The sequence below is a fragment of the Pinus tabuliformis genome, chromosome 7, assembly GCF_031772625.1.
Source record: "Pinus tabuliformis cultivar Carrire ecotype Pingquan chromosome 7, CPIR1, whole genome shotgun sequence".
In the NCBI taxonomy this organism is placed as follows: domain Eukaryota; kingdom Viridiplantae; phylum Streptophyta; class Pinopsida; order Pinales; family Pinaceae; genus Pinus; species Pinus tabuliformis.
Window position 1 is genome coordinate 484,927,695 of NC_142293.1, and position 18,162 is coordinate 484,945,856.

Sequence of the window (18,162 nt, forward strand, 5' to 3'; positions counted from 1 at the left end):
TTCAAACCAAGCTTATGCAAAATTAAAAAAAAAACTACACACCTTTTTTTCACTTTGTAGGAGCTCAATATTCAATTTGATGTATTTTTGTAATTTTGGATCATCCAATTCTGAAATTGTGACCTGCAGTAGCCTTCTGTGTCATCTTTCCAATGCCACCAGTCTGATCGAATTTAGATTCTCCAATGTGGAGTTATGCACAATCTCCCAAGATGACCTGATTATAAACCTTTCCAGAAGAGAGAACTTGTATGAAGTTCCACGTGTCACTGTTTTGACCTTAGTATCTGAAAAATATACACAGGAAACTACAGTCTGTCCTCTTTCTGTAACTTCTTATGAAATTTCAATCTGATTCTCAAAAGAAAAAGTTATGACGATTTTCCCCAGGTCACCTGTTTTGAATGAAATTCGGGAGTCTGCAAAAATGTCAACTTCCTCAGATCATATTTCCACAAATATAGTGCGAACCACTTTGAAATTTGGACCCAAGGTTAATAATAATTTCATTCGAAATGAGTTTTTTTGTTAGTGTCTGAAACAACACAGAAAAAAAGTTATAGCGCAAATGCCATGATGACCTGTTTGGAGCAGCGAAACCCTAGAATTCAAAGCTCTGATACCAAATGTTATGCAACCAACTCACAAAAAGATAGAAAAGATAGTTGAACACCTTAGAATTTAGCCTCTTCGAGGGGGAAACCTCCTTTACATTACACAAATGAACAATTCTTGGATGATTCAAGTGACAAAACCTCCTTTCTATATATAGAAGTCTAAGGGGTCACAATATAACAAAGCCGACCTAACAATAATAATATAAAGGCACAAAAATAACAATAGAGGGATTCTATGGGGCACAATAATAACAATATGGGGACAATAGAGGCAAAACAATATTAATAAGGGATACAACTACAATAGTAATGGGGGCATCACTAGTATTATAGGGACCTAACAGTATTTCACTCTAGAACACATCATAGATGATGAAACTAAACTACGTGTGGGAGAACTTTGCTTGGACCAAGAAATATGGCAACGGTGGAAAATTACTTGGACCAAGAAATGCTATCCAAGGAAAATTACTTGGCAGATGTTTGCAAAATCCATTTGTGACCACTTTGACTGTAAATCTAATTTTTTGGGTCCTCCTAATAAGCTCAGACAGACGGGCACACAATCTAGCAAAGATTTTATTTTAATAGGAAAGAAAGAAACCAAGAAACCTAAAGGGTTATTTCTGCTGGTATCTCCTTATTGCAGGCTCATGGATATATTCAGAAGGAGAAAATCATTGTGTCTATAAATCCTAGTTGCAAGCAAAATCTTATAAATGTCAATTTGGCAAAAAATTACAAGTTCCAGCAAAACAAATGGAGCACACACAGGGTAATAATGAGGAGGTGCAAGTTTATAAAGATTTGAAGCTTTCTATGGATAAGTATGTGTTGCATTGTGATTTTTATACTTCAGATATGGATAACATAGATGTTTTTTTGGGATATCCTTGGATGGAATCTTTGGGTACTGTCAATATTAATGTGCAGAAGAAATTCATGAAACTCTGGTATAAAAAGAAGAAAATAACATTGCACGATATTTCTATTAAGACCCAAGTAGAGACTATGGAGGCAGAAGCACAAAGCTCTAATGACATTGACACATTAGATGATGAGCCTTTAATGGTCGATAACCAAACACAAACATCAAACCAGGTACCAGAAAAACAGGGACCATCCAAGGAGGCTGAAGCAGAAAATATTACAGGTACTAAAACATCAGATGAGGACTTGGTGGTTGAAGTAATATTGGAAGATAAGAAACAACAGCAGGCACCACAATATGTACCAGCTACCAATCAGGCGCCATTAGGTGGTGAATTAAAGAAAAAGACACTGTTGGTTAAAACTTCAACATATCACCACCCACATCACCCCACAAGAAAACAACGAACAAGATGGCAACGAATTAGCCACAAGGACAACAACCCCTGCATGACAACTAGAGAGGGGTGACGATCCACCTACTACACATCAACACAGAAGAGCTGCCAGGGTCAACTTCTATCTCAAGCGAGCGAGGCACCAACTAGATCGAGGGTTCACCTTTCCCTTGGATGGCTAGATGCACGTGCATGGTACCAGTGGACTACTCTTTTCAATAGATCTTATTATTTGTGTTCTTCGTATGTTTCAGAGACGAAACATGTTAAGGAGGGTGGAATGTAGTATACCTGGGGGGGATAATATGGGGTATAAAGGGAGGTACCCAAGGGAATAATGTAATAATGGGATGGGCCATAGTAATAAATAAGGTGGTTAACCTGTATCATGTAAGGGACCACAAGTAGTTAGCAATAATGTAATAAGCCCATGGTATTAGATAGATGGTATTGAGGGAACCATGGTAATGACCCATGGTATTGTATGTATGAGGCCTATATAGAGGCTAGAGACTCCCCATTGAAGGATGTCAAGGATTATTGTATGAACAGGCATATGGCTTGTGGAGTGTTCTCCTTCCTTAAGGAGTGAATGTATGGTGTTACCCTACCTTAAGGGTTTTGATCAATAAAGAAGAATTTCTATCTATTTCTATCTTATTATTTTTGGGTATATTTGTATTCTCATGTATTAACAGATCAAATCGATAACACGTACTCCCAATGGCATAGTTTAGAGGTTTCTTAGGATATGACCCTCTCTTGCTTGTGCAGGGATTTTGAAGATGAAAGAAACAAAAGTTTCACTGATGTTTTCCTTTATGTTCCTTAGTATGGAATGTGATATGTGATTTTAGTGAATTTTTAAACAACCTCATCCATTTGTCACCTAGAGTTCATGTAATTCATGTAGAAAAGTGACTTACCTCTTCCTCCACCAGTGTTTTTCCTATACTTTTCCTTTTTTTTTCCTTACTATGGAATGTAATTTTTGTTTTAAGTGAATTTTTTAACAACCTAATCCATTTCTCACTTAGAGTTCATGTAATTCATGCAGAAAAATGACTTACCTCTTCCTCCACCAGTGTTTTTTCCTATACGAGGAGTTGCGTAAGCGTGTGTTTTGATTTTCTCAATTCAACTTCATATCTTATGACTTGGTATGTACTAACATGTTCTTAAGATTTGTTTATGTTCAACTTTAGAACCCTTCAGTGCATTTCTCAAATCTTTGGCATTCCTTTCAAATCAAGTTAGTTGCATTTCAAGCATTTAGGAATGCCAATTTCAAATTGTCTTATGAAGGCTGAGGTGTGGACAAAATATATAGACAAAATGAAGAGGAAAATATAGCACTAGGGAATGCAATGGATTAATTTGGCCGGGAGGATAAATTTTATTAAGTCAATTCTCTCCGCCCTCCCCTTATACTAATACACAATTGTGGAAGCTCCAACTGGGATCCAAAAGAAAATTGAGTTAATCATAAGGAAGTTCCTCTGGCAGGGAGGTAAAACAAAGACAAAAAGATCTAGTTTAGTAGGCTGGTATCATGTAACACTTCCTTATGAAAACGCAGGAATATCCATCACGCATCGAGGTCTGATGAACTCAACTTTGGGAGGAAAGCTCATATGGCGGCTAATAACTGCAGAAGCTTCATGGTAGAAGAAAGTTTTAGAGCATAAATACATTAGCACCTCACAACATTAGTTTCTCACCTCCTAGATTCCTAATAGACCATGTTCTCAAATTTGGAAGCTATGCAAAAAATATCTTCCCTTTATACAAGCCAATTCTTCTAGAATCCCTGGGGGAGGATAAGAAATAAACATCTCTACATATAGCATTATGGATAAGCCTTCCCTCTCTTCCTTACAGGACATTCAATATCTCGAGTTATGGCGTCAAAATAAAGGCATTTTAAAATCATATCAAATGTCATCCTAGAATCAACATGACAATATATGGGACAAATGGAATCTTCCTACAGTCCCCCCTAAGCTTCTCCATCAAAGGAACCTCCTCCTCCACCATCTTAAGGGAGCGACCCCTATTCGTTTTAGGCAACAATACAATTTCAAGGAAGCCAACTAGAAGAGATTATTCAGTCAAATCTGGATATGGAAAATTCCAAGATGGTATTGAATAATAGCCCATATGCCCCTTTTGGAAAATTGTTTGGAAATCTGAAAGTCTCCCGAAAATAAAGTCTTCATATGGATAATGCTTAAGGGGAATATTCTCACAACTGACAATCTCATAAAATAAGTCGTCCATGGTCCTTAAATCTTCTCTTTTTAATTTAAAGTTGAGGAATCCATTCATCATCTTTTCATTTCATGCAAATTGTCAAATAATTGTTAGCAAGCCTTGGTAAGTCCTCTCCAAGTCCAATTAAATTCCACTCTTAGCATATATGAATTCTTTATCAATTGGAAGCCGAGTTATCCTTATTCTTTCAAAAATAAAATCATGCTTAAATGCTTCTAGACTATCCTCTCGACTTTTTTATGTTGGCAACACTGGTTAGCAAGGAACAAATATATATTTCAAAACAAAAAGCCCGAAACCAGGAAAGTCTTGGCCAAAACATGGAGTTTTTCCATGGAAACCATTTTCTCCAAAGGTAACAATAAAATATATATCAATCATTACAAAATGGTGACATTGGTTCAACTTCGTCTTGGATAGATCACCTCACATTATCTGTCTACGCATGAGAAATCTTCTTAGTTCAGTTAATTGGAAGGTTCATTTGAAAGATCAGACTTTCAAGGATTGGCTAAAATCTCTCAGGTGGACTTGCCTCTTCTTTGATGGTGCCTCTAAATCAAATCTCGGTCGAGCTAGCACTGGAGGTTTCATTATCGATTATCTGGGATCAAAATCAATTTCATTCGATTGGGGGTTAGGTATTGAACATAACAACAGGGATGGGGCCTATGGCTTCCTTCTCGGTGTTCAAATCCTTTGTGAGCGCAATTTCAAAAATATGATAGTGATTGGAGATTCAATTATCCTCATTCATCAGATGCTAAAAAATACGATTCCAAAAAATGTTGACCTTGGGAAAATAGTCTCTCAAATTCAACATCAAATGAGGATTTTAGGAGAGGTCTCCTATTATCACGTCTTCAGAGAAAATAATGGCAGGGTGGATGAATTCGAAAACAATGCATCTTGCAGACCCCGAGGAGAGGCCAGGATCAACTAGGAGATTTTTATCAAGTATATTACCTAATTTCTTAGTTGATCACATGCAAGAAAGGACTCCAGTCATAATCATTTCAAAAAATTGTCGTTTCGACTTTGGCGACAAACCCTTCAGAAACCCTCAGCATATCCTTATCGGTCAAATCTCTAATTTCCAAGCGAATAGGAGTATCTTCTCGACTTCTTCTCCTTTGAAATTTACTCAGATCACAATTGTTCACTTGACTCTTCATAGAGTTCTCATGACTATGTCCTGCTCTCTCCCTTCCATAAATTCTCCTCATTTCTCCCCTCTGAGGCCCATTCTTTCCTCCAGCATGCAACCTCCCTCTGATTCTCTTTCCTTATCTTCTTATTTGTTCTCTTTTCCCTGTGGTGCTTCGTGTCTCACTCTGCAACCTCACTGCACTTAGAACCATCATAATCCCCAGAAATCTCAGTTCACCCCTTTGTCCTCTCCTCCTTTTGCCCAATGGCTTTGATTCATGGTTGTCCCCATTGTAGCTCCCTGAAAAAAGAACTCGGATAAGTCAAAACTCTACATAATCAATGGAAGGAGCGTTGCTCCTCAGAGTTGGGGTTCTTATATCATTAATGCACCACGCTCATAAATTCTCTTGACAAGATTGTCAAATGTTGGCCCCATATCGAATAAGCCCTGCACTCTCTACGAGACATGGTAAAAAATATTTTTTTGAGAATTCAAGCTCTAACGATCAAAGCGACGTACATCTAGAGAAAGAGGAAAAATCCATCCATCAAGAGTAGGAGGACTAGACAAACCCAACTCAGCCCAAGACCCCATGACTTTTTTCTCTCTAGTGTTTTGTTTCTCATTATAGTGAACAATGAAAAGTAAATGTATTCTTGTACTGCAACAATATGTTAGAATCTACAAGTTAAATGTAGTAGGTAAAACAAGTGTTTTTCATTTTCACATAAAAGGAAGAAGACACAAATCTAGGAGTTTTTCTCTGGTTCCCCTTGCTTAACATTGTACCAAGGTGTTAGCCTCTCTTTTTTTCCAAATGAATATATCATAACCGACCCTATTAAAAAAGAGAAGAAAAAAGAAATATTATTTTTAAAGTAACTTATTTTGTTTATATTCAGTTATATGCCGTTCTTTTAATTAGTAAACGATGAATATATTTCAAAGCCTTGGGTCTATTTGTGATTTCTCTAATGGAAATTGTTGTTCAAGTGATGGCACCATTGAATCTAAGTGATCCAACAATCAACCCGATACTCAACCTCGACTAGGGTAATTTTTTTGTTATCTTACAAACAAATCTACTTTAATTTAGGATAATTGATTTTGGCTTTTACTATTAAACTCTATCATATGTTATAAGTTGGGTTATAACAAATTGAATTTTCTAATGTTTCCTTTGCTCTCAATTAAAGATTGAAAACTAAATCTTGCAAAACACTCATATTCCAACTGTAGGATGACATGGTGCAAATTACAATATTGTTTGCCCATATGCATTCTAGTTTAGATTTACTCATCTTTTGTATTTTGCCTTTTTATTTTGTATTTGACTTATACGACAAAGAAAGAAAGTTCTTAGTCTTTTACATGCTTTTTCCTCGTGATGTTGCAGGAAAAGTAACAATTTAATAAAGAAACATTTTAATTCCACTGTTTCCCTCGCGGCTTTTCCTTTACAACATGTACTGTAATTGCTAATTTTATAAACATTAAAACAAGTTAATTATAATTAAATTTATCTAATTATTAAAAATGAATATTTTTTATTATAAATATTTTAAGATCCTTCTTCGACTAGTAATTTTTCTTTGAACTCCCCTACTTTCAAATTCTCTTCGATATCTCGTGCTTATTGTTGATTCATGGGTTGACATGGAAAGCAGCTGCTACCGTAGTGTTGAAGGATGAGATTGACATAGAACTGTTTTTTTCCAAATTACGGTGCATCCATGATGATGGCTAATCTTCGCGAAACCGGAAACATGGAAAACAAAAATTAACCACCCGTTAAGCAATGTTATTTCTTTTTTCTTATCTCTAGATTGGATAGTTTGGGACATCCAACCAAATGGATAGGGACAACAGGAAACTCCTATTGGGTAGATTATAGAAAAATAAATGCTGGCTGACATATCAGGCATTTGCTTTTCGCCCTCTCTCTCACAGCACGCGAAGGGAGATAGCAGCTTGGAGAAAAGGGCGAAAAGTAAATGTCTGACATGTCAGCCAGCATTTACTTGCATTTGCTTTTCGCCCTCTCTCTCACAGCACGCGAAGGGAGATAAAATGGCGAAAAGTAAATGTCTGACATGTCAGCCAACATTTACTTTTCTATAGTCTACGAAATAGGAACCGCGACAACATAGCAAATATCTCAACCAAAATCATGTCATCCGTCCAATTTTAAGAATATTGCGAAATTTACAATCAAAATAGAGATAATCAACAAATCACAACCACTCATCCCCTTCCATTTCTGATCACATGACAGCCTCTATGAACCATTCATCTATTGCATTTCTGGTCACATGAACTCCACTAATCAAGGCCTCCTTATTTCATTGTGGACATGGAGGCGGAGAGTATCATCTCATAAAGCTGGAGCTCCTGCCGATGATGAGTTGATGTGTTGCCGGGCGCCCTGAGCAATGGGATGAGAAAAAGGAATGGATATGGAATGGGATGAAGTGTAGTTTTAAAGCCATGGGCTTGGCAACAGAGATTATCATCTCGTAAAGCTGGAGTTCATGGAGTGCATAAATGGCAGCCTGTATGCGCTCTATTGGCTCAATCCGCCGTGCAACAGATCAACTCATCACTTAAATCTGCAGCACCCCATGAGCTCCAGCTTTATGAAATGATACTTTCTGCCACCATAACTCGTTTCTTTATCATCCACTTTAAATCTGCAGCACCCCATGAGCTCCAGCTTTATGAAATGATACTCTCTGCCACCATAACTCATTTCTCTATCATCCACAGCAAGTGGATGATGATTTATAGAAAGTTATGACAGTCTCGGGCCGGGGCGTGGACCAGATGGAGGTTAATATGATCTGGCAGAGACCTTCAGCCGATGGAGTCATGATGAAGGTAATTCCACCATAACTCATTGCTTTATCATCCACAGCAAGTGGATGATGATTTATAGAAAGTTATGAGAGTCTCGGGAGTGGAGCAGATGGAGGTTAATATGATCTGGCAGAGTCCTTCAGCCGATGGAGTGTTGATGAAGGTAAGTATGGCAGAGAACTTAGTTCTTAATTAATAATAAGATTTATAATTTCAAGGGCTATGGTTGGTTTTTATTTTCATATCTTTATTTTTTTATTTCAAAGATGGGTGAATCAGTCTTTCATTTCATATTTTTCATATTTTTGATCATTTTCATGAAAATTAACCATAATGGCTGGTTCCAAACGTATATTATAAAATAGCATAGTATAAATGCGATATGAATCCAGAAACTTGTTTGCAGCTTAATAAGTTCATCTATGCTTTTGCATTTCCATTAAAAAAAATTACACTATTTCTCCATGGGTGTATCATCCTTGTATAAGGGTCATGCTAATCTTCTCAATGGGTGTATCATCCTTGTATAATGGTCATGCTAATCTTCTCAGTATCCTTCCAAATTTATTGGCTATCTTCGAAAAGACAATAAATTTACTTATCCATGATTGGGGACAAGGAGCGTGTGAAATTGCTGAAAAGAAGCGACCAAGGAACGGGAATGTCTTAATTGTGGAAGCAATTGTTGGAGGAGGAAGACGCTGAAAATATGTCGAGGAGATAGGGTTTCTTATTTAACATTGAGACGATGGTCTATATACAGCCGGGTGGGAAGGAGAGAACAGGGGAAGGAATTGAAAGGGCTGTTTCGGAGGGCAGGCTTCAAGAACTACTCCGTCAGGAAGCTGCCTTTTTCTCAAGAGCTCACAGTGCTGTCCAAGTCCGAAGAAGCTGTTAGCGCTCCAGATTATTGTGGTTAATGTTACTAGAAGCGCTCATAGTACCGTCCGAATCCTAATAACCTGTGGCGCTCAGGATAAATGTGGTTAATCTTGATGTATATATAATTACTTTGAATTATGGGGTTGCTATTATAAATGTGGTTAATTTTGATTTATATATAAATAGTTTGAATTATGGGGTTGCTAGTATAATTGCTAATTAGCAGTATAGATGTAAACCCAGAGATTTGGTTGCCTTAAACACTAGTTAGATTTCTGGATTATATATATAATTATATAATTTTTTTTTTTTAAGTTTAGTAGGGTTTTTTGATTTTCGTGTCTATTACACATCCCTATATGGGGCAAGAGTAGCCCAAGATTTGAATCCAAAACTTCTTGTTCGGTGAAGCTTCATTTCCATGACCATTGCCACTTAAGCTCTCCCATAAGAATATATAATTATATAATTTAAATTTAAAATATATATTACATTTTCTAATATATAAATAGATTTGATCTAGAAAATTATTTTGAAAAATTAGATTGTAAATTGGATTTTAAATAAAACTAATCAACAAAGATATACATAAAAAAAAATATCAATACTTAGATATCCCAGTTGCTTATTGTTGATTCATGGATTGACATGGAAAGTAGTCCGTGAACTTATCTGGATTGCCCATTCCCTGAATATTTTGGCAATCTAACTGACATGGGCGCTGTCAATCATCATCCATGTACCATAATTTGGAAAAAAAACAGTTCTATATTAATCTCATCCTTCAACACTACAGTAGCAGCCGTTTTTGGGTATTCTTATATCGATTGCGAATTTCCCAAATATTCGGCAGGCAATCGGATGGACATGGGCCGGGAGAGATCGGATGGACATGGCCAGTCAAAAATTTGACCGCGCCCATCTCTCTCCCTCCAATTGCAGAATATTCCAGGAATCGGGATTCGAGATAAAGATGCCCTAAAGCAGCTGCTAAGGTAGTGTTGAGGGATGAGACTGATATAGAACTGTTTTTTAACAAATTACGGTGCATCGATGATGATGTCTCATCTGGGCGAAACTCAAAACATGGAAAACAAAAATTAACCACCAGTTAAGCAGTGTTATTTCCCTTGTGCTTATCTCTAGATTGGAGATTCTGGGACACCAAATGGATAGGGACAAAATAGCGAATATCTCAACCGACGTTAAGTAAGTCAACGATCCAATTTTAAGAATACTGCGAAACATACCATCAAAATAAAGATAACCAACAAATCACAACCACTCATCCCATTCCATTTCTGGTCACATGAACTCCACTAATCAAGACATCCTTATCTTCATTGTGACATGGCGGCAGAGAGTACCATCTCATAAAGAGAGCAATGGTATGAGAAAAAGGAATTGGTATGGAATGGGATGAAGTGTGCTTTTAAAGCCATGGACTTGGCAGCAGAGATTATCATCCTGTAAACCTGGAGTTCATGGTGTTCATACATGGCAGCCTCTACGGACTCTATTGATCATGTTTTGGTTCATGGCCCCGTGCAACAGATCAACTCATCACTTAAATCTGCAGCACCCTCATTAGCTCCAGCTTTATGAGATGATACTCTCTGCCACCATAACCCATTGCTTTATCATCCACTGATGATTTATAGAAAATTATGAGAGTCCCGGGAGTGGAGCAGATGGAGGTTAATATGATCTGGCTGAGACCTTCAGCCGATGAGTCATGATGAAGATAATGAAATCATCTATGGTTTTCCATTTCCAAAAAAAAAAAATTGGACTATTTCGAAAAGACATGTAACAAATTTACTTATGCATGATTGGGGACAAAATTGCTGAAAAGAAGCTAACAAGGAACAGGAAAGTCTTAATTGTGGAAGCAATTGCTGGAAGAGGAAGAAGCTGAAAATATGTCGACCAAATAGGGTTTGTTATTTAACATTGAGATGATGGTCTATACAGCCGGGTGGGAAGGAGAGAACAGGGGAAGGAATTCAAAGCGCTGTTTCGGAGTGCAGGCTTCAAGAGATACACCATCATCAAGCTGGCTTTTTCTCAAGAGCTCACAGTGCTGTCCAAGTCCGAATAAGCTGTTGCGCTCCGGATTATTGTGGTTAATGTTACTAGGAGGGCTCATAGTACCGTCCGAATCCTAATAACCTGTGGCACTCAGGATAAATGTGTCTTGATATATAATTAGTTTGAATTATGGGGTTGTAGTTAATTTTGATCTATATATAATTAGTTTGAATTATGGGGTTGCTAATATAATTTCTAATTAGCTGTCTAGATTTACACCCAGAGATTTGATTGCCTTAAACGCTGGTTAGATTTCTGGTTTATATATAATTATATAATTTAAATTTAAATTATATATTGCATTTTCTAATATATAAATAGATGTGATCTAGAAAATTATTATGAGAAATTGGATTGTATAATAGATTTTAAACAAAACTAATTAACAAAAATATACATAAAAAAAATATTAATACTTGGAATATTATAAAAAAATTATTTTTTTTTAAATTTTTTTATATAATATATATCATATATAGTTGATATTGAATTTTTTTTTATTTTTTATTTTTTTATATAATATATGTCAGATATAATTGACATTTAAATTATTAAGCTGTAAGGCCTTTTGATAACAACTCTCTGTGTACTACTCTGCACCATGTATAGAGTGTTAGAGGATTGATGATAGACGATTGACGATATTTAAGTCGTAAGACAATAATTAATAGTAAAAAAAACTTATAATTAGTGTGTTAATGGTCATAGTTTAACGTGGAAGCTTATTCCCCTCTACGTTCTCAGAACAGAGTTTCTTGATGCTTTGACTTGGATTATTCTATTTGTTTATCAATTCTTCCCAAAACCTTCCCTTAGGATCTCAGAAGAGAGCTTCTCTTGCCGGGATTATTCTATTTGTTCATCAATTCTTCCCAAAACTAACGAAAATTTTCTTAGAGTTCCTATTCATTTTTTCAGGGTCTCGCTTTTCTTGCAGGGTTTCGCTGTTGCAGCTTTTACTTTCTCGCTGCACTTCTGATGCTTCTCCAATCTTTTAAGTGACTTTAATGAATGAGGTAAATGGATCTTTTCACCCTTTGTTTTTCAGAGAAGGAAGGATTGCCCTTAAACAAAGCCCGAACCTCAGATGTCTCACTAATTTAAGCATCATGAAAATAATATTTTAATATAAATAGCCTCGTACAGGAGAATAAGCTGTAAATAACCATCATGCCTTTAAAAACTTAACAATGATTTGTAGAAAAGAAACTGTTATATGCCTATAAACCTCACCTTATTAAGCTTTGCATATGGTGTTTTGATTTATAAAATAAAACCTGGAAGGACAAAGATGGTGCAGAGAAACATAAAATCTTTAATGTTTAACTAAGAAATTGTTATTCTTGGAAAACACATATATTTAAATATAAGACGTTTGAATTGGTCGAAAGCCTTAACCTTTTTTAGTTATGGTATTCTATGGACTGTTTTCTTGGACTCACCTGTTGGAGTTGGATTCTCCTATTCAAATACATTCTCCGAATTGAAGTGTCTCGGAGACAAAATTACAGGTAACATTTTAGCCTTCACCCTGCTTTGATTTCACATTTTTTAAACTTTGAGTCGTGTTAAGCTTATGTCTAAAAGCGTTGAATAAACTTCTAGTCGAACTAAATTTGAAAGACAATTACGGTTTTTTGTTAAAATGGTTGGAAAGGTTTCCAGCATACAAGTCTCTCGAGTTTTACATAACAGTAGAGAGTTATGCAGGTAATTTGACTTCAGAGTTTATATATATTTATATTTTAAATTATTTAAAACATCTTCCTATGCTGCATTATTATAATATACATCTTCCAATTTAATTCATTTGAAAGAGTTCCTAGTATATGAATATAATTGATTATATCAAATTACACTATGAGGTCGGATGTTACCTAATCAAAGTGATTTTCTGACATTGTGGTTGGCTGTATCATTTTTTCCCAGGGCTTGTAGAGGTGATATTTGATCGCAACAACGGCACAAACAAGGACACCGTCATTAATCTCAAAGGCTTCATGGTAAACACTTCCAAAAAAATTTCAGTTTCAAATCTCCACTCATGTATAAGTGTACTCACAATATTTGTTATTTGAATTCACATAAGATTACAAGTGACAAGTGCTTTTGCGTTTAATTCCACTTGGACCGACTTACTGTCCATCGCTTTTCTGCAATCAACCGTTTCATTAATTAAATTCTAGATATGACTCAGGTTGTCTGCTCTAGATAACGAAGTGTTAGTGGAAGGTTCGAGGACTAAACCCAATACTGTTTTAGGTCTGGACTTTAGAGAGGGATAGTCACAGAAGTTTGAGAATATTTCAACCAAATAATAAGCCGTGATAACCATCACTATGTGCACTTAAATTGTCAAAGGAAGATACAAAATCTCATCAATATTATCAGGGGAATCAGTTAGGTCATTTTGATTAGTAAATGACAAAAAGGCCTTAGGTAATTACTAGTATGAATGTATTATTATTAAGTTGGAGTTTATAAAAAATTAATAATAATATTGTGGGTAGAATCACCGTATTTCTATGGAATCCGTAATTTCCACTATGGGGATCCTATTTACTGGTTTGGAACGTTTACCAACACCTGTAGGTTTTGGTGTAACTAAAAACCTCTTCATGGTATGAGAGCCTAGACCCAGGTTCAATTCCCCCGAGTTGCGTTTGAGGGGGGCTGTTGGAAGAATCACCGCACCTCTATGGAATCTGTAATTTCCACCCTGGGGATCCTAGTTACTGGTTTGGAACGTTTACTAAAACCTAAGGGTTTTGGTGTAACGGAAATCCTCTTCATGGTATCAAAGCCTCGACCCAGGTTCAATTCCCCCGAGTTGTGTTTGAGGGGGCGTGCTGGAAGAATCACTGCACCTTTATGGAATCTGTGAGTTGCGTTTGAGGAGGGGTGCTCGAAGAATCACCGCACCTTTATGGAATCTGTAATTTCCACCATTGAGATCATATTTACTCGTTTGGAAAGTTACCCATACTTGTGGGTTTTGGTGTAACTGTGGGCACCAAGGGGGGTGTTGGAAGAATCACCGCACCTCTATGGAATCCATAATTTCCACCCTGGGGATCCTAGTTACTGGTTTGGAACGTTTACCAAAACCTGCGGGTTTTGGTCTAACGGAAAACCTCTTCATGGTATCAGAGCTTGGACCTAGGTTCAATTCCCCCGAGGTGCGTTTGAGGGGGGGTGCTAGAAGAATTACCGCACCTTTATGGAATCCGTAATTCCACTATGGAGATCCTAGTTACTAGTTTGGAACGTTACCAATACTTGCGGGTTTTGGTGTAACAGTGCTTGCGAGTTTTGGTGTAACTGTGGGCGCCAAGGGGGGGTGTTGGAAGAATCACCGCACTGTTATAGACATTTTTGTGCCTTACAGCATTGAGCATGAAATGTCCATAATCTAAGGGATCCAAAGTCCCTAAACATGTTGTTCCTACCCCTAGAGGAACAAGGCTAACTAACCACAGCAATTCACAGAAGTTCTCCACCTGAAACTGCTCAAAAACAAGTCAATTCAGGATCATGTCAACAACTCCACTGACCATCTACGCTGAATGTCAAAGGGTACACTGGCTACCTGCGCTGAATGTCAACTGCAACACTGGCTACCTGCGCTGAGCGAGATTGGACAAGTGGCAGACTCATTCCTCAAGGTGTCAATGCTCAGGAAGCTTCCAAAATGACACTTGCCTCAGGGAATTCGACTGGTGATGAGTAAGAGGTTCCAAATCTCCAAGTGGAAGCAAGAACCTCCAAGTGGAATCAAGAACTGAAAGTGGGAGAGGACACTAGTCAGATCTCAAGCTGACTCATCCTCTCTCCAAATATCTATATATGGATCTCTCCTCCATGAGATCCAGGAGGCTGGAATTTTGTGAATGCAAAGAATTGTTGTTGGTTTGAGGTTAGAGCTATTGGGTGATTTGCTTTGAAGGAGGTGAAGAGGAGATTCCTTTCTGCTGGGAAGGTGATGCTGGATTGGGCCTCTTATGGTTGTATCACTTCCTGAACTTTACTTCTTCATCAATAAAGCCATTTGAGTTTCTTCTATATGCATGTATCTCAATGATGTTTTGTTGTATTTGCATATTTAGTTTATTCTAATCCTTAAACTAGTTATGAATGTATGCTTCTTGTAGTTTCCCTCTCTTGCCATTTTGCAGGAACTTGGTGTAACTGGGCCAGTGAAAGAGCAAGGAGCTGGGGGCAAGCAGCAAGGAGTGAGATTGGGTCAACAAACTAGCGGAAGACATCGGTTAGTTAACTCCTTCTCCTCTCTTTACATTTCATAAAGAAGAACACTTAGATAGTTTTGTCTTGTTTGTTGCTGAGGTACTATCACTCCTTAGAGTGGGATAGGGTCATTCTGTATTGGATACTTTTCCCAACAACAAATTGGCGACTCCGCTGGGGATCGTATCTTGTTGGTTTGTTTGTGTTTTTTGCTATTCAATTCATAAACTCAAAGAGTACCGAATCGAACTGCATTTGGATTTTTCAAATGCAAAGTAGAGGGCAACTACTCTAGCCCAATTACTGGGCCTGTTTATGATCTGAAGAGCTGATCCACAAGTGCTCTAACAGCTCTTAGTGATAGATCTTCATCCTCCTTTGAATCATCCCTTAGGTTGTACTTGATTGCTAGCTTTGATTTGGCCAAAAACTGTGATTTTAACTGCAAACCGTAGCTCAAAACCCAGAAACAATTCTCGTTTCTGCTTCAGCGCAGACCCAGTGAAGAGGTTCTGCATTTCAACGCAGGTCCCGTGAAGGCTACCTGTGCTGAATGTCAAAACCTCTGTGTTAGACCTGCGCTGAAACAGTCCTTGCCTTGTGTAGTTGTGGTTCCCTGTGTCTTTTGCTCAGTTTTTATCCCTGTTTTTTGCAGCCTGTTATCAGTCAATGTACCTATCTGAAACCACTTTTCTTTGCATCAATTCCGCCTCGGTTGTATAAAGAAATTGTATTTGTTCTTTGTGTATTTCTTACATCATTTGCAGTTTCCTATTACGAAAGTTAAACTAGTCTTACTGTGACCCCTTAGATCTAGACCTGTCATAAGTGTCGTTTTGATCTTAGGAGTAAGTTTGTTTGCTGTTCACAGTTGATTTAGCTTTCACTTTCGTCATATGGTTTGAATTTATGCATTTCTAGTGTCGAAACAAGTAAATCATAAGGTGTCTTTTGATTTTGGACATTGAACTTGTTTGTGTTTTCAATTGAAATCGAATTCAAAGTTATACAACAACTTTCTTTATATAAACATCAATATTAAGAAAGAGAAAAGAAATACCTGCATTTGTGCATTTGCATTTTGACAGCTTGCATGTTGATTTAGGAAAAAGTGCATTATTGTGTGCTCTATGCTCTGTGAGAAAAGATGATGTCTTTCTTTTCCCCTAGTAGCTAGGATTTTCATATGTTGAAAAGATAGAAAAATATTGCTTATCATCTTTAGACTGCATTTAGGAGTTGTACCATACATCTCGTGGTGATCCAAAAAGGCAAACTTCTAAATAAGATCAATCTAAAATAAATTGAATGAACATAACAACGCTTTGTAACTTAACGCACAACATAGAGGTCTAGGCTAGAGACGTGTTCCGGCGTCGTTAAGCCTGATATCTTACCGTTGAGTGGTTGGGTGATTCCTCCACGGTGAAGCGATAAGTATCAGTACGGACTGTGCTCCCACGTACCGTCGCGTATATATTGGGAGACCCCTATAGGAATAAAGCCTTTATCCATAGGAAGCCGTGTCGGCCGCCCTACTGATCGCAATGCAGTGAACACAGCATTCACGAAGATCGACCGCCCGTACCTTAAAACGTATTCTGCAGTTTTGCGAAAAGTTTGGCACACCCTCTGCCTAGAACTCCAGAGCAGTTTCTTTTGGCCTTTCTCAAACTCTATAACAGAAAAAGTCCATCCGAGCATTTGTCACTTCGGGCTCGTTAAAACATCGAAGGAGACTAGAGTCATCTTTAACTTTTTCTCGACTCTTTAAAATTGAAAAAGCAAGTTGTGTCCAAGCGTCGTTAAAATTTATTTTAAACGGAATAATCATCACCTTTCCCTCGTTGATCTTCGAAGTTAGTCTCCCTTCATCACAAAGTTCTTGTAGAATCGCTAGGAAATCTTTTGGATAGACTAAATATGTCTGAACAACCGTCGACATCCAGGACTGTGTCATCCAGCGCAGCAGTGGCAGAACCTCCTGCTGCTACTCCAACGATGTTCGCTGGTATACCATCTGTCCCGGCAAATTGTCAACAACAGGCCGGAGTCCAATCAGGGACGACGACGTGGTTAGTTCCTATTTCTTCATCTGGATTATCATCTGGTATTTCTTATGTTGAAACTCAACAAATTAATCCAATGTGTCTTCAAAGGCCAATTTACCCTTTAAGTACTGGATTTCCACCATATGGAGGCCAGTATGCTCTTTCATTATTCCCTCCCAAAGGACAACCATATGGGAGTTTACAACAAAGTTCAGGTCAAACTGGAATTACATTCAGCGGTTGGGTACCGATACTGCCTCAACAACCAGGGGTTGTATATTCAATGCAACCAGTACACCCTGTGTCGAATATTCCCACCATACCTGCTATAGTGAATGCGTCACAAGTACAAGCTCTACCTGTTGTATGTCAACCCCAAGTTTCTCAGGTTGCAATACAACAGCCTCTTGTCTCTACGACTCAATCACAATCTCAGGGTAGTGCCTCCTTATCTGGAGCGACTCAGGCTCAAACAAGTACTGTGACTCCTCATCTTGGTCAATCATCCTGTATTGGTCAACAGCAAATGGTCCAACAACCAAAGCTGGTTCAATCTCAACAACCGCCATCCCAGCAATCATATCAAGGACCTGAGCAACAAGTCTTTGTAAGTAATGGGCAACCATACTATAATGGTTATGCCCATCAACCTTGTCAAAGTTGCC

General features: G+C 37.6%; 1 protein-coding gene, 1 long non-coding RNA gene and 1 other non-coding gene across 5 annotated transcripts in view; 2 read left to right on the forward strand and 1 right to left on the reverse strand.

The window, feature by feature from the left end:
* Positions 1 to 7,684: 7,684 nt before the first annotated feature.
* LOC149248130 (uncharacterized) lies at positions 7,685 to 12,410 on the forward strand. 3 transcript variants are annotated; one of them, XR_016266646.1, is made up of 2 exons: positions 7,685 to 8,391; positions 12,120 to 12,410. It is a non-coding gene; the product is annotated as an uncharacterized LOC149248130 (long non-coding RNA). The 3 variants fall into 3 exon arrangements; XR_016266647.1 differs by having other exon boundaries at positions 12,139 to 12,410; XR_016266645.1 differs by having other exon boundaries at positions 7,685 to 8,249; positions 12,120 to 12,391.
* On the reverse strand, positions 8,715 to 8,815 carry LOC149248131 (U6 spliceosomal RNA). Its single transcript, XR_016267623.1, has one exon. It is a non-coding gene; the product is annotated as a U6 spliceosomal RNA (small nuclear RNA).
* A 210-nt stretch (positions 12,411 to 12,620) lies between the features above and the next one.
* The window catches only part of LOC149248132 (serine carboxypeptidase-like 35), a 30,508-nt gene continuing 24,966 nt past the window's right edge, over positions 12,621 to 18,162 (forward strand). Inside the window, exons 1-3 of the mRNA XM_089447789.1 lie at positions 12,621 to 12,712; positions 12,859 to 12,911; positions 13,131 to 13,204. Of these exons, the coding sequence (XP_089303915.1) occupies positions 12,621 to 12,712; positions 12,859 to 12,911; positions 13,131 to 13,204 (219 nt within the window). The remainder of the gene's footprint in view (positions 12,713 to 12,858; positions 12,912 to 13,130; positions 13,205 to 18,162) is intronic.